This window comes from Catharus ustulatus, chromosome 6, assembly GCF_009819885.2.
Source record: "Catharus ustulatus isolate bCatUst1 chromosome 6, bCatUst1.pri.v2, whole genome shotgun sequence".
Lineage (NCBI taxonomy): Eukaryota > Metazoa > Chordata > Aves > Passeriformes > Turdidae > Catharus > Catharus ustulatus.
This window is the reverse complement of record NC_046226.1, coordinates 21,285,806-21,303,119: the sequence shown is the minus strand read 5'-3', so window position 1 is coordinate 21,303,119 and position 17,314 is coordinate 21,285,806. Positions and strand designations below refer to the sequence as shown.

At 38.0% G+C, this 17,314-nt stretch overlaps 1 protein-coding gene across 32 annotated transcripts in view; it reads left to right on the top strand.

Annotated features, from left to right (window-relative positions):
• NRXN3 (neurexin 3) overlaps window positions 1–17,314 on the top strand; it is a 967,067-nt gene that overhangs the window by 929,327 nt on the left and 20,426 nt on the right. For 24 of the 32 annotated variants that reach the window (XM_033061705.1, XM_033061719.1, XM_033061707.1 and 21 more), the window contains one exon: window positions 266–341. In XM_033061705.1, the coding sequence (XP_032917596.1) occupies window positions 266–341 (76 nt within the window). Of the gene's footprint in view, window positions 1–265; window positions 351–17,314 lie in introns of all 32 variants that reach the window. The other 8 variants (XM_042779349.1, XM_042779348.1, XM_033061710.1 and 5 more) reach the window with 1 other exon arrangement.

The following is a 17,314-nucleotide window of genomic DNA, read 5'->3' as shown; positions in this document are numbered from 1 at the left end:
CAGCAGGTGCACAGCACCTGTGCACACCTGAAATATTCAACAGCATGGGATAAGCACTGATCCTCTGACAGGAGACTCCAATTCAATAGAGGACACATTTACACAGGCATATATGGAGTGCTTGGTACAACTTAAATATTTTAAAAGATACAATTGTGAAACCTGTTTTTTTTTCCCTTGGATGTGTAGCTGCCTGTGTAATAGCTTTATTGACTTGCAAATATCTTACTTTTGTTTTCTTTTGTTCCTTTGCTTCACATGCCAGACAACAGATGACATCGTTTCATCAGCTGAATGTTCCAGTGATGATGAAGATTTCATTGACTGTGAGCCCAGTACAGGTAAGTCAGGTCAGTCGTGTTTTGCTTGCTTTCTGATTTCATTTGCAAAAAACAATGCATACATATATTTTATATGTGTGTGAATGTATACATATATAATTATATATGTATATATGTGTGTGTATATGTGTATATATATACACTCATGTATATATACACTGTATATAAAAGAAGAAACTATACAGCCAAGCATCAGATCCCATGGACTTGGCAACAGCAAAACACTTATATGCAGTCACTATTTGGTTTATATAAAGTTGTTCGCATGAAAAGGCAAACTTCCTGAAAGTGATTCCAGCCAATTAATCGTTCACATATTTCTAGATGTTACTTTACTAACACAGTACAAAAAAAAATTAATATGGATTGTGACAAATAATGAAGATTTATGAAGTGGAGAGGATAAACATTTGAAAACAGAAGAGAAACAAAAGTGAAATAAAAATCAGATATTAGCAATGTTTAATATTTCTTAATTACTCTGAAGATGGATATTAAGGGATACATTTGTCCATGGGATTTTACATACAGTTAACACGGTAATGTGTTTATACTAATTTTGTTTCCTGTGATCCCAAAGAAATTGGGGAGCACCAAAACATAGTTTTAATATAACAAAATTAGTAGCAATTCTTGCCTTGTTATCTGCAGTGATGCTTCAAAATGTATCCGTTAAAGAGTCAGAAGGACTGGCCATGTGGAACTGACTCAGCTTCTCCCTTTCAGATACATTTTGATAAATTGGTGGCTTTTCTTTCTGGTGAGATATATTATGTGGTATCCAGCAGGCAACTGCAGTCTACTTTATTTCTTACAGGCTTTTTCAAGTCTTCTTTTTTGAGGCTTGCCATGAGTTAAGCATTTCTATAATAGAGAACAGACATCATCGAATTTCTGTGTACATTTAAAAGAAAAAGAGGAAGTTTGGTTAGAATTTTTGTCTTTAAAAGAGAAACATATAAATAGTTTGAAGGGGTTCTTTTGTTTGGCTTTGTTTTGTTTGTTTTTCCTTTGTTTTATTTGGGATGATTTTTTTTTATCTTAAAAATACCAAGAAAGTATTATAAATGTTCTGTTTCTAATTTCCTGAAGCCATTTGAGTAATACAATAATAACATAAAAATTCACCCAAGGCTAGTGCTTTCACATTTCTTTTCAATTTGTCATGATGTACCTGCATTTTTCAGTAGAACTTGGTCCTGCTGTAACCTGGTATTGGCATTGCATTGTAGCTGGGAACTTCCACCCATACTCTTGACTTCCATGTGATGGCAGTGAAGGCAGTGACACAGACTGTTGGCAACAGGTAGCTCAGCCAACTTCCCATCTCTTTTTTCACAGATTTCTATGAGTTTCTCTATTCCCTATCTGGAAGAAAAGCAGTCCAAATATTACTAGATTGTGAAGTATAAACAAAGTTTAAATAAAGGTAGTAATAAAAAGCCAGCACAGAGACTGTAAGGAAAGTGAGGCATGAGATTAATAGGACCATGTTACAAAAACAAAGGTATACTGCAACTGATATGCAAATGAATGAAGTCACTTCATTAAAGCGTCACTAACTTGTGAGGACTTCTTTTTTAAATTTATATTCTCATTGCTGTGTATTTCAATTAAAGGACAAAATTATGTCTTTATCAGACTGCTCCTCTCAGCAGTTAGAAATTGTAACAGAAATATTTTCAGCTTGTACTGTCAGTGCAAAAATCAAAGTTTGAGCAGAAATTTGGAAAACCAGCATGTTTAGCATTAAATTTCATAGTGCTGTACAGCAACATTTCCAGACTAAAAATACCTTCTTCCTGACACAGTTAGAAATCTAATGCTACAAACAGGTACAAACTGGATTTGTAAAAATGACTTGCTTTTGAAAATCCTGCTAAGCATTTCAGTTGGCAGATATAAGTGCCTACAGACATTTGAATATCTACTGTGTAAAATAATATGATTCACTGAAAATCTGCTGAAGGTTCTTTCCCAAACTACTAGATATTCTTACAAATTTCACCCAGTATCTTTGATTCCACCCTACTCCTCTTGCATAGGAAGGTGGACCACATAAGCCACTGAAATCTGATTCTTTTCTAGGGAATTACTATGACATTGAGAATAAAAGATAGCTTGATTATATGTAAAAATAAGTCTCCCAGATGGTCCTTGCTGATGAAATCTGCGCTTCCAGATTTTGAGTTTCCCTGCTCAGAGGTGCTGGTTTACAGAATTGCCAGAAGGAGGAAAAATATGCAGGTCCTTTTTGCATAAATTCATTCCATCATAATAAGAAGGAAAAGTAACAGTTTTATGGGGCTTCTCTTTTTTTTTTGTCTATGTTATTGTCTGCATTCTCAGTACATCCAGTGTCTGCAATACAGCAAGTATCAAAGCACTCACTCAGCCCATTCTGCTCTGGAGCACTAAAGCAATCTGAGCTGGCTAATCAAAATCCAGTAGTGCTGGCTTGGCTGAGCAGATATGTTTGCCTTTACACTTCACCAGCCACGTCAGAATTCTGGCCACATGCCAAGATCTGGTATTTAAATATGTACATTGTGGAGAGAAAAGATCCAGATTATCTTGCTTACGTTTTATAGTGTGCGGCTTCAGATTTTTTCAACACTTATTGTTGGGGGTTTTTTTAATTGGGCTTTTCTGAAATTGCTTCATCCTGTTCTGTTGACAGGTCACTGCCTTCTGCCTTGCCTGATCCCTTTTACAGCAGACTGAAAATTAAATGACCTAACCCAGCACAGATTTCTTTTTGTTGCTCTGATAATGTGTAGCTTTTAAAGCTCTTGAGTTTCTGCCAAATTTGGCCTTCCATCACCATGCCATGGTCTAGTAATGTAAAGGTTACTGAACTCACTGCTGCAGCTGTGAGATATGATACACATCACTATGAACCTGCTGTGCAACAGCCAAGACAAGGGCAGCAGAGAATATTTGCCTGCAAATCAGAAGTTTTCACATTTCACATGGGTCAGAATCAAATCCCACTATCTAGAGATATTACTTTGGCCTTGCTCCTCAATCAGAGGCAGTACTTTACATATTGGAGTCCTTTTGAAGCCTTTGTTTTTGGTGTACTCAGAGGCTGAAAATCATGTCCTCTGAGGCTAAATATCATGTGAGAACCATTTGGCAAGGTCTTGTTGCCACTTAACTCTGACTGACGATTGAATCTAAGACCTGAATCTCATGCACATAGGATCTGCATCAGAACACTTCCATCTCTTTAAAAACAGACAGTGTGAAGGGGATTCCCTAACTCTGCTCCCTTCAGGATTTTCTGGGCTGGCTTGAAACACTCACTGTAGCAGGCTGGCTAACACTTTGTGCTCCCCCTTCCAAAAGTGATTTCATTTGGAATTTTAGTAGAAAAACTTCATATGAAAAACAGGAGCTGTCACTGGACCTGTTCTGACTGAGGTAGCTTACAGACACCACCTGTAGACACGTATGTATAGATAAGGACTTATTCTAAGTGACAGCAATGACAGCTGTGGATCCAAAACCCCTTTGTATTTTATGTAACGCAAAAGAAAGCATTGTATGTTCAGGAATCAACATTGCCTCCTATTCATCTTATTGCAGACAAACCTAGATGCCCTTAGATCTCTAGATCTCCCAGAAGGCTTAATCTAAATGATACAGCTGGCAAAAAACCTGTTCATCTGCCCTGAAGAAGCATTTACTTAACAATCAAGAGGAGATCCTCTTTTTGTCTCTATGAAAATGTTGCTTGTCCCAGTATGTGGCCAAAAAACTACTTTTGGCTGAAATGTGATGCTTTTCTCTGTTATGAGTACAGGATGTCTTCTGGCCTGCTCCAGGGGGATCCAAGGCTTAGATATTCAAATTCCTCAAAACTCAAGCCAAGGTCCTGAATCTGTACTTCTGAGAACAGCTCTGTGGTGGTTTTTTGGTCACTCAGCTGCCCTCAGAGAATGTAAGATTTGTAAGGAAAACATCTTTTTTGACAAGGAATGACTAGGAAGCCCTGTGAAGAAAGAAAGCATTTATCTCTTTTCAGTGAAATGAGGAGCACCCTTACAATCTGATTATACTGAGACTTCAAAACCTTGAGGATTATGATTATGCTTTCCTGGCAGCTGTTGCTGTCTCCTCGTACCATTGCCCTCATTCCTGTTAAGGATGTCCATTAGTGGAGCTCTGGCACCAGGCAGGCTGGTTGCTGGTGGCCAGGCAGTTGACTGGCATCATAATGCCCAAGGTGCTCCTTGGACTGCTGAAAACAGTGAGACCCAGACACTCACCAATTAGCTTGAGGCCCAGAATACAGCCTCTTGAAATGGTCTGTAGGGCTTAATCCTTGTTCCCTGGCTTGGCACATCCTGTGTTTCTTCCCTGGTGCAGTTGCCAGTCTTTCTTTCCTACCAGCCCATCAATTTCCTATGTGACTTTTTTTTCCCCCAGGGAAATTTACTCTGTGTTTCCCAAAAGGCTTAATATGTGTTAAGGCTTTTATTACCTAATCAGATTGGTAAGCCTTTCTGATGGGGGACTGAACACAGCAGTAGATATGCCAAAATCTTCAATTCTTTGCTTTGGGAGCTACGTAGTGTTTTGTATACTTACAACAGATATGCTCTCTGTATCTATAATTTACTGGCCTGTAGCCATCCACCTGCAGGCTGCCTTGGTCAGAGGTTTATTTGCAGAAAACAAGCATAATCTGTCTTCCAAAGCAGTCAGTACAGTACAAAAAGCAGTATGTTGGAAGTGAAGACTTCATTGAAGAAACCAAAAGAAGTGTTGATTTGGTTGTTGTCCTCCATAACTGCATCAACCTTCCTGAAGCACCTAGGGAATTTTCATTGTTCTCCTAACAGGAATGCCCCCCCCACAATCCAGTGCTCAGCTACCCCCAGTCTTTCCCTCTGACAAGCAGGAATGTTGCCCATTTCTCATGTTGTGAATAAGAAATGGCCTTTAAAGTTGTGTGCATGCCTCTGAGTACTCAGAGAAATAGACTTCCCATCTCATAAGCTTCCAGGGTGTAATAGCATCACTTGTTTGATGGAATTTCCTAGCTACAATCTTACAACCAAAACAAAATCAAATGAGCAAATTTTACAATCATGCAGATGACTTACAGGAAGTTTTGTTTTATTTTTGGTTTTGTTGGTTTTTTTAATATTAGGAATACTGAGATTGGTTTTCAGCATATTGGTCCTTTCCAAAGGCCCCACCCATGAGGATATTTTATCTATATATGCACTATATATACAGTGTGCATATATATCTATATGCTAAAGTAATAAATGACCAATATCAGCAGTAGCCCCTATCATCCAATCACATGTTTACACAGAAATTCATGCCTTCATCTAACCCTGGCATCCGCTGGTGTGGACAGATGCATGATATTGTTATTTCTTGGCGAACAAAGCACGTTAATTTCTTTTTTGTTAGAAATTTTCTTTCTTCCTTTTATTTATTTCTTTAATTTTAATTAATAATTTCATCTACCAATTAGCCTTGGGGTAGGGTGGGGCAGGGAGAACAAAAAATTATACAGGTATATCAATCGATATATACACACATAGTCCGTGTATATATAGATAGATATACACATTGTATATATTTGAAGAACATTTTCTGTCGTTTCACCTCATCTTGTGCCGCATGAATTTTTGGTGATTGATATTCAGTTTCTTTTATATTTCTTTCCTTTTTTTTTGTTTGGCTCGTAATCGTGCCATACTGCTATTTTTTAATTTTTAAAATCATTGCTGTACTTCTCAATTTATATTTTTGGCGTTCTTCCAACAAAATAATGATTTAATCATCTCAAGAATGAGATATAGATCTGCAAACCAATAAAGGCAACAAAATCTTTTCTTGCCATCCTCAAGTAATCCACATTTTCGGATATCCCAAGAAAGTTGTGTGCAAAAGAATGAAGAGTATTACCCATCCTTTATTTTTCTTTTCCTACTTTTTAAACTTCTGCAAAGTCTCTATCCTGTTTTTTCCCTTTCCTTTTTTTTTTTTTTTTTAATTGAGTTCAGAGAAAAAAACACCCAGAAGGAAAATCCCTCCCCTTTACCCTGCATATTCCCAGAAAAAACTCTTCCAACGTAAAGAGCCCTAGAAGCTGCAGATGGCATAAAAAGAATTTTATTGCAATGCAGAGTGTCTGTCGTATCTTTTATTTCTGGGTCAGTGCAAGATCATTTTTCTGGCATGCTGTAGTTTAGCTGATGTAACTAACCATGGCCTTCATTAACCGGTGCATGGGCTGTGATGACACCATCGTATGTTCCATCAGAGCTACGCATTCAGGCTAACCGAGCAAGTCTGTAGTGTATGATTTGGGGGGATGTTGTTTTGATTTTAATTTTTATTTATATTATAATTTATTCTTTTTGGAAGAGTTATGCCAGTACCCTTGGCTGCTTCGTGCAGCCTCAGAGTTATAGATCTAGTTTTTTTAATGGGATTTCTTTGCTTTTTTTTATTTCTCAGTAGTGATTTTGTGTCTTGTTTGTATCCATCTGTCTTGTCACTGTGTGTTGGAGTCCATTGGTCCAGTGTTGTTATGTGATTCTGTTCTCTGTTTGTAAGCTGGTGTTTAGCTCCTTGGCGCTCTGTCATCCCTCATCCCCTTCCCTTCCCCTCTTTCCTTCCTCACCTACCTGAGAGAGGTCCACAAAGAGGCATCAAGCTTTGAATGATGTTCTGAGTGTCTCCCTGAGGCTTCAGGATGGATGTTGCAAGATGTCTGCAGAGCTTCATAAGACCAAATTTGCAGCTGTTCTGTTTTCAGTAGTTTTCAAACTCTGTTATCATTGCACTCCTAGAAGTGGCTTACTGACATAATTCTAAAGTGACTTCTTATGCAGCTTCTTAAGGGATTTGTGTGTACATGCTGATGTCTTAGAGTAAGAATTCCTGCTATCTGTGCTTTTGGTGCCGGACAATGCCATGCAGGATGCAGGCTTTGTGTTAAATGGGATGTACCTAGGACTTATTATAAAAGGCAGTCTTGGACACAGAATATCACTGTGCACATGCAGATGAAAAGATATCTGAATGTATTTTTAAAATCCATAGTTCGTAGTTTTTTTGTAGTTAACAGACAAAAGCCTAGGATGTACCTAAGAGTAGTGTGTCTTTACTCTGTGGGGTTAGTCAATGTGTGATATCTGCCTCTTACTGATGCTGATGAGAACCGGCTTGCTGATGTTTACTTGTATAACTTGAACACAATTCTGGAATTGCATCTGGGGTGTCTTCTGCCATATGCATCATAAATGTGCAATAGTGCATAAAGCAGAGGAAAACCAGCTGAGTTTTCAAGTGTCTGCTTAGACTAGAAACACTATTTAGGAAAAAATTATAGTTTGGCTTGCCCAGGGGTTCATTTCCTGGTACCTTAATTCAGTTCTTTGTGAATGTACTAGTCACATTAATGGCACAGGAAGCTTCAGTGCATTAGGATATATCAGCTAGCGTCAGTGGATCAGTTTAAGTTAGTGAAGGAAAAAGCAGACAGTTTTCATGCAGATAATATCCACAACATCACAGAAAGCATACTTACACATACCCTTAGCCTAGCTAAAATTCCAGTTGTTTTGTAGGAATTATTTTGTTCTGAAGAGAAGACATTGAAATCTGTGAAATCTTCTCACAGGACAATGGTATAATACCTAAATATAAAATACCTTTTAAGGCTAAGAGTTACCAGAAGAGGGAAGTGGTGGGATATGTTCATGTTTCCAGCATGGAATGATTTAGTAATTTCATTTAACTTACTCAAGATATGTTTTCTGTACTTGCAGAGAGATAAGAATCACTTTTCTTTCACCAGTGGGAACCAATGATTTATGCTCAGTTTATTTTTCTTAATTCTTACATAATCTGAGAAAAATTACTGAGTGTAATTATTACAACAGAAAATTAGTCAATATTTAAAGCTGGCTTGGTTTGGATTTTAGATCTCATGTGTTTTTCATAACTAGTAATTTCTACTGAAGTTAGAGCTTTTTCTTGGCAATTGCTTAAGTAAAGCAACTGCTTATAAAATTATATTGTAATCAACAAGCTTGTAATTTTGTGTAATACTGCCCTCTGGCAGAGAGACCAGAACAGTCGTCTTACGAGGCAAACAGCAAAAGAAACCAATTTTTTAGAACAAGTGGCAGGTTATTGGAGCAGAACAATTGGAATTTTAGCCCCCTGCATGATGAAGTTCAGGGTAACATCAGACTGGAGTAATGTGACAATCAAGTGTCCAGGCATCAGGACAGGAACCTGCAGGCTGTGGTAAAGCTACTGTGTCCTACTGAATGGTGACTTCTGTTTGTCTTATGTAGCCTTTTCTGTACCTGTGACCAGCCTTCTGCAGGGGCATGGGGCTCACTGAAGTGCAGGAGGTGCTGTGAAAGGTCCCTTTGTGCTCTGTTTTATCCCAGTAAGGTTATATATATGGATATCTGGCACTAGAAATTGTTAGTTCTTATTTTTGTTTTCAGTCTCAGGGCAGGCTACTGGCTTCAGCTTTTGTGACACTTGTCACTGTGCAAGGGGAAGAGCTGAGAGTTCAGTTGTTTAAGCCAAGGATAAAAATCCTGAACTCTGGTGTGGCACTCCCAGTTCCACTGGGAGTAGATTCTTCTGTGACTGTGTATGTATATTGTTCATTTTCCTACCTCTAAGGCAGTATAAATGAAATACTGCTAGCTAAATGAGGTGAAGATGAATGGAAAGGAGATTTAATTACTATTTTAGTAGACTTTGATATTCAGGTGCAAATTGCTGTTCAACATCCCAAAATGGTTCTGTTCTGCTACCTACCAGAAATGTGCAAATAAACTGTGTTATTGTTAAGGTTTAGTACTATATGCTAACTTCACTTACTGTGTGAAGTAATATTATCACATATTTTTATAAAGTAGGTACAATTCCTAATCTGCTTATGCAGAGAGAATAAAGTGAGGGATACAAAAGTCAAGTATTTTAATGTCAGGGTTCATTGGTGGGAAATTATTTTCATTAAATATCATTTTTCCCTCTAGAATTAATGCATGCCTTGGAATGAACCATGCTCAGGCTACATAAATTAATGTCATGAGTGGACAGCAATATACAGGTCTTTAACATCAGATAGCACTTCCATCACTTGGACTTGTATCCTTGTAGAGTTTTCCTTTAGAAAATTTAACTGTTTCTCCAGCCTGATTTAACTGGTGTAATTTCCCAAGTTTTGCATTTAAGATCAGGAAAGATTAGAATCAGCCCCACAGTCTGGCTACCTTGCTCTTGCTGCCTTCCAGTCTTCTTTTGAAGCGTGTTCTCTAAACTCAAAGCCATGTGCACTGTCACATTCTGGCAATCCCTCTAGTGCTGTGCCTATGTTATCAAGCTGACACATGTCTAAAATACTAAGATATGATATTTTCAACCTGCTGCGACTTGCTTTTTGTCCCTGTTAGCTTTGATTTTCAGCTTCATAAAATATATGGGAAAGAAAATAAAAATAGCCAATGACACATTCAGTGGAAGAGAAGAGCTACCACGACTCAGAAACAGATTTTGCATCAAAAGCAAATGTTTGTTTATTAGAACCTTAAATGTCAATAGCAACTGATTAATTACCTTTCAACAGGAAGAAAGTATCTGATTTCTGAAACATAAGTAATGTCTGTTAGAGAGAAATCATGTTGAGCATTTACAGATACTAGGGAACGATACAGGCTTTTGCTTCTAAATGTTTTCCTTATAAATTTATTTTGGTCATCATGCCGAGACCTAAGGGTGCCTTATGTACTAGAAGCTTAAAGGTGATGATGTTCACATGAACTGTAACACCTAGAATGATACCTCAGTAGAGCAGGAAAACCTGTTCTGTTTTCAACCCAAGTTGATCAAGAGAAACCAAAGTTTATAATTACATCAAAGGGATTATTTCTTTGTCTTCATTCTGCCTCTCTGTTTCAGTTCCAGTTTTCTATTTACAAGCTGTAGAGATCAGTGCTTTCTCCCCAGTGTAAGAAGCAGGGGATTCCAGCTCCTAGGGGGAGTGAAGTGTAGTATTTCTTTAGTACTACTGATCTTAAATGCTTGGTAAGGAGCAGAAGACAAAGACCATTCCAGTTTTGAAATGAGGTATAGAAGCAAAAAAACTAAATAAAAAGAAATTAGACTGGCTTGATTAGTAATCTCAGATGTCTTCTAATTTGAGAACCCATTTGATCTTTGCACTATCAAATACATTTTTAAAACCTTGCAAAAGAGTCGCCACCAAGGAGCTTCTTTTTCTACTTCTGCTGAGTGTCATGAAAACGAAGTTCTTTGGTCCCATGGGATGGTGTTACAAGGATCATCAGCTCCCTTTTTGACATTCAAGAGGAGCTACAACTATTTTACAAAGTTATAAAATCTCAAAATTAGCTTCTTTTGAAGCAACAAGAAAATGCCCTAATTTTATCTCCAGTGGTTTCACTCCACCTCAGAGTCAGAACAATAAATAAATGTCAGAGGTATTAAAAGAGGGGGAAAAGTTGCTTTGCAGAAATGCAGAAGCAATTTTAGCAATTTTGAGGTTTGTTTTTGTTGGTGGTATTTTTTGGTTGTTTTTATTTTTAATATATGTCCATAATTCAGGATTTTTCTCTAGTACTGAAAGCAGTATCACTGATTTTAGATACTAGTTTTAGCGATACTGATTTCAGTGCTGAAATCTTGGGGAGTTCATAAATTTTGTGCTTGACCAATGAAAAGAGCAAAAATGGCCCTGTAAATAGTTCAGATTATTTTCTAATGTATCAAAATATAATTTTATTCTCTTCTTCTGACCTCTCTCAATTCTGTAACAAGGCTGCTGTGGAAAGCCTGGAGACTAGTATTTCCTTAGAATCCAAGGTTCTCCTGTATGGTATTTTTTTTAGTGCTAAGACAGAGATGATAAATATATTACAAAATGTGCACACACACTCTCTCTCTGTACATGTATGTATATTTATACATCTGTTAATGCCATGTTTATGTTCTGGCTAAAAGAAGCACTTTGAGGAACTGAAATAGTAGAATATACTTATTTAGGAGCTTTATAAGCAAATGTGAAAGAAATAGGTTGCATCTTGCCTCATCCTCTTTCTCATGCTCCTGTTATGTTTTGTTAGTTCAAGTTTTTAGCTTTTGTGTAGCTCAGAAAACTGCTAGTACCTCCCATCATTTTGGGGGAGGTGTTTTGTGAGTGAGGGCAAGTGTGACTCAGGTTTGAGGTCTGGGCACAGTCTGAAACAGAGGATCCCTGTCATGTATATGAACTCACAGCAGGGAGGTGTCTTTGGTGATGTTCTGAATCATTTACCTCTGCCAGAGTTCTGGGGACTCTCAGAAACCTGTGGAGAGGATTAAAAAGATTTGACAGCTGGAGAGAAAGTGCAGTGGGAGTATGTATGTATCTGAAATAAAATAAAGTGTTCTTTTGTTCAGTAACCTGGCCATGCTCCCCAGTCTGCCCTTATTTCCATGGTTGATGGGTGGTGTTCCCTGGAACATTGTGGATCATATGCAGTCCACTGGTAGAAGGCCCCGCTTTAGCACTGGGGCTGTTCTTATGCAGATCAGAGTCTTTGCCACCTCACACCCAAAAATCTCCTCTGCCCCTTCAGAGTGGGGGTGCAAACCTGGCCTTGGCAAACCATCTGCTGCTTCTGCAAATGGCCAAATGTTTGGGTATTTAACCTTTCAGTCTCTCACACCCTTTACTTCACATGCTTAAACATGTCATATAAGCCCCAAAAGAGTTCAGAGACTGAAAAGTAGTTTAAGATATTAATGCCTTAGGTTTTTTTACTAAAAAATGAGGATTTTGTGCTTTCAAAATACTGTAGGGCCTCCATCTAGTATCTTCTGAGCTGTCTGTGTCATATCCAAAATGATATAAGGTTTCTTGACCCCTAAAATGCTGGGTTTACAGTAATTTCACGACTATAAGACACACCGGATTATAAGGTGCACTTCCGGGTGTCAGCAAATTTCCAAACTTTTGTCACTATATAAAACACACTTTTTTTTGCAGCGAGGATCCACAGCCGGCTCCCCCTACGCGGTTGCTGGCTGAGGCCCCGCCTCCACCCAGCAGCCACAGCACCGCGGATTCCCCTGCACCCCGCAGCCGCGGCTCTGCGGGCCCCCGGGCTCACCTGCACCCGGCAGCCATGGGCCCCTGGGCTCACCTTTACCCGGCAGGAGCGGTGCCTCGGGCCCCTGGGCCCGCCTGTACCCAGCAGCCACAGCCCTGCGGCCCCGCCTCCACCTGACAGCCGCGGCCCTCCCGGCTCCCCCCGTGGTTCGCGGCTCACACTTCCGGGTTGGCAAATTTCCGAACTTTGTCCATATATATGGTGCACCGGACTGTAAGGCGTACTTCCAGGTTCAGGGGAAAATTTTAATCAAAAGGGTGGGCCCTATAGTCGTGAAATTACTGTAGTTACTTTTTTTGTGTTTGGAAACTGATGCTTTAAAAAAAGTGAAAATTCAATTCTAACAAAATCTCTAATTATGAAGCAAAGTAAACTTAGATTATGAAGTATTTTATGGGGTCTTCTTTTGTCCCCCTACTTCATTTGTCTCCTTTTTTATTTCTGAAATTATGACTACTAAACTTCACCTGTAAATAACTTTGGAGCTTCTTACAATTCTTTTCAGTTTTTCTATTTCTTCTCTCCCCCATTAGGTTCCCCAGAACATTAAACTATACTTTCCTCCATAGGAAACATCTGTCACTAGCTCTGTATGAATTATGTTAGAAGACTAAACCCTTTGATTACATTTATCAAAGGAGTTGAGCCAGCACATTTCAAAATTTTCAGTTGTTTTGTTCACAGCTTTTCACTGTATTTTGAATAGCAATGGTAAAGTCCACCCCTGAAGCTGAGTGATCTTTCCCACATATGCTGTTTTCCAAATCCATCACTTTTCCCTTGGAAAGAAAAAGCAAACAAAAATTATTTTGAGAGACAGGAAAAAAGTCTCCTTCACTGAGATGATATTTTTAGAAACAGATGGCAAAACAAACTGCAGATGTTGTGCCTGCAGCACCTCTATTCTAATAACGGGATTGTTGAAAGATGAAAGCCATTTGTGTGTCTCACCCACTATGTTAGTAATTCTTCCTCCACACAAGAAGAGCAGGGAATCCTGGTACAGCAGTTTTTCCCTATCTTGCCTCCTCTGAAGAGGATTTACACAGTTCTCTGCCAAAGAATTATTTTTCTGGTTGTGCTGTCTACAGCAAACACAAAGACATGATAGTATAGGAAAAATGAATCCCACCCATCTATACTTCCTTTACTATTGAACCAGTAGATATTTTTTTAATCTCCTGGTGACTTTTTTTTCCTTTGCCTCTCAGATGACCTTTCTTTCCTGATGACAAGCTGCAAGTTTTCTGTTGGCCTGTCTCATAGGTGGCAAGTGTCCAAACACAAGCTGCCAATTCAGATAATTTAAGAAACTCTTAAGACCTGCCAGGCTTGGCACGCCTCATGTAAGAACACTGTATTCACATGAGATGTTTATTAAAGTATCCTGAGGAACTTGAACAGTTTTGTTTCTTTTTCCAAAGCAAATTTGCTTACATTTCATTAGAACTAATTAATTAGGAGTCTAAGCATCAAGTCAGGTCAAAGCCATTTGGACTAATATAATAGCATACGTTTTGTGAAGGCACAGATTTTTGATGATCTTCAGAATATCAATTGCTATGGATACCTATGGCTTTTGCCTTAAAAATCTCTATTCAAGCAATACTGTTTGTTGTATTTTATTGACATTTAATCTCTGATGCCAGCTACACATTTAAAATGCTTATTTTAAATGAATTTTAGTAGTTATGTCCTGGGGATGGCTGCATATGTGAGTGTCCAATAGCCCCAATAACACTGTATAGCTATATTGCCATAATTTTTCTAACAGCTAAGGGGAACTTTGTGGATATTAGAGCAGTTAAGCATTTGCTTCTAAGATCTAAATTTTAGATTTATACACTGACAAGAGATAGTTAATCCTTTTGTAGACCGGGCCCTTATGGTTTATCTGAATGTCAGAACTTGAAATAAGGCCTTGGAGTCTTAATTCTTCTTTCAGTTTCCAACCTTAGTTAATATCTTTTCCACTTTTAAACAAAAGTTGTGTTTTGATCCTACAGATTTCTTAAATCTTCAGACAGATACACACACCAAGAGGTCATTTTTCTGGGATCTAACTGTGTCAGCTAGATCACCTTTTACTGTGCGTGTCATACTACATCAATTTTCCAATACAAGAGAGATTTCAGCAAGTGCAAACCAAGATGATGAAGGCAGTGAAGGCAAAGATTTTAGACATCAACTTAAAGCAATAATTGTTGTTCTTTGTTGAAAAGCAGCTCTTTATTAGTTTTCTCTTTTGTGTTTTCTTGTGCTGTTCTATTCTGGTAATGAAATGCACAGAACTGTACACATCATTTCAGGGGTACTACTGACAAAGCTGAGTAGAGAGGCGCTGTTATCTCTCTGCTCCATTACAGCAACGCCTCTGCTTACACAGCGCCTGAGTTCTGAATGTAGCTGGGAAGCTTAATAAGCACAGGGAGCTGGTGCAGAGGAAGATGATTCTTTGCAAGAAAGGATTAAGGGATGGCAAATGCAGTGTTCTTTTATAAAATCCAATAAATCTGAGCTTTACGTCTCTGATTGGAGCCCTGGGAAAGGTGCTGGAAATATAAAGCAAAGAAAAAGAAAAAAATATATATGTGTGTATAAACATATTTGTACACATATAATATATAGGAGATATTTAAGAAAAGCCCATGGGTATTGTTCAATTATGTAATATCATTACAGATTTCAGATAGTTGTAGCAAATATCCTAGGTGTGAACGCAGAGTGCTGATAATATCCTGTCCCCAGGAGATAGACTGCATGTCATATTTTAGGTTTCTCCGATTCCACTGTAGGAAAAGATGCACATGCTGTACCTCTCATTTGCTGCTAATGTAAGTTAGCAACAAGGCATGTAAGCATTATCTGTGTAAAACTGCTGCAGGTGAGGAGCAAATCATGCTCTTAAGTTTGCCAGAACTGAACATTAGGTCAGAAAGAGTGGATTAGGTAATTCATAGCAATATATAGAAAAAAGGCCAATTGTGTGTACAAGGAATTCCTGGGAGACTACATTTAGAATTAGGCTTAAATTGCCAAAAGCAGAACTTTCCTGTGCATTCCTCACTTATTTTGTAACTCTCTTCCAAAGCTTTTGTCCACAGCAATTGTGAACGGGATATTGATTTTTCTTTTGTGAAAAGGAAGGAGTCAGCACTTGGATCTCTATAGCAGTTTGGAATTTTGATGCAAATTAAATGCTTTCATAGTAAAAAAATGCAGGAAAAAAAAAGTGTAGATTCCTGTATATATGCATGTGCATGCATATTTGCTAATTACATTAACCACATGGCTGGAAAAACTGGAAACTGATGAGATGTTGAGTGAGTTGGGATTAATGAAAGTAGAAAGTATTTAGCAGTTTATAGTATTAGGGTTAAATTTGTATAGTTATATGTGGGGAAAAAAAATCACTATAGAGAATTAGCTAGACCTTAAACCACATACTGGGGGAAAAAATGTCCAGATGATTAAACAGAGATGAGAGACTTTAGCTGGAGCATTTCAAAGCTCAGCTGTCAAATACAACAGCTTGTTTTCATAAGGTATGTATCATCTACATTTTTTACCATATTTCATTACAATGCTCTTCTTTATTCTATACTGTTTGAATACATAAGGAATTTTGGTTTTCTGAGATCAGGCAGCTTCTGACTTTCACTTATGTTTTTGAGCCCAGCTGGTGCATCTGTATTCTTCAAATTAATATTCTTGAAGAGAGCAGGGATAAATCCTCCTTTTGCTTTTTTCTGTCTTTAAAGTAAGCCATTGCTACTTCCATTTTTATTTCTGCATTTATAGTGTTAAAGATCTTCTTAATCTTATCTGGCAGAGCACCCAGACCTGTATGTCTGGTAAGGTATTTGACTAGAAATACACTGTTACTATTTCAGTGGCATTATTTATCTCATATTTAAAATCTGTTTTGCAGGTATTAAAAAGAAGCTTTTCAAACCTTTAGTAAGAGTGATGAATGCTATTGTCTGCTTTTCATAAATATCATAATCAGAGATGTTAAAAGGATGTTTCCTTCAGTGTCTCACTAACAAGCTTTAGTTGTGAGAAACATGGAGCAATTGAGGGAGAAAATTATTTGTAGGGCATGTGACAGTTGCAGAGGTGGAAGGAGGATAAACTACTGATGAGTTTAAAAGAAGAATTGCATTAATAAAGGAGAGGAAATGTTTTTAAATAAAATTGTTTTTTCATTATGAAAAACGCTATTTGTTTAAGCAAAAGGAATAATTTCACCCACAGCTATACCTGAATGCTGCAGATGAGCAAACAAAGTGTATCCTTCTCTTCATTGATCTGTGTGTTTGGTTTTAGAGACCAGTTCACTGACTTTTAAGGTTTTGTTTTCCTGATGATCCCTGTAAAGTCCATGTTGTACTGGGGTTAGGGAATGGGTTCCAATCTGTCCTTCACTTTTACTGTGGAGTCATTTACCTATGTTCACTTTAAAAGTTCAGCCAGTCATATTTCTGTAAGATCACTGAAGACAGTAGGATAGCTTCAGGGTTGCTGAGTACATACATGAACCTAGAGTCTTTCCTTTTGAGTGGTAATGATAGGAGACCTGATCTCATCTCTCAGATCCCTAACTTGGGTTGGCAGCAAGTTGGTATGAAGAATATCTTTAAAGTTGGAAGTAGATATTTTTCAGGCTGGAAAACCATCCACTGAGACATAATAAGCAGGAAACACCACGGTAGACTTTTGAAGTGGAATGTATTTTTTTAAGAGAAAGGTGGAGCTGAGGAGAGAGCAGAAATGTTTTTTCCACTTAACTCCATG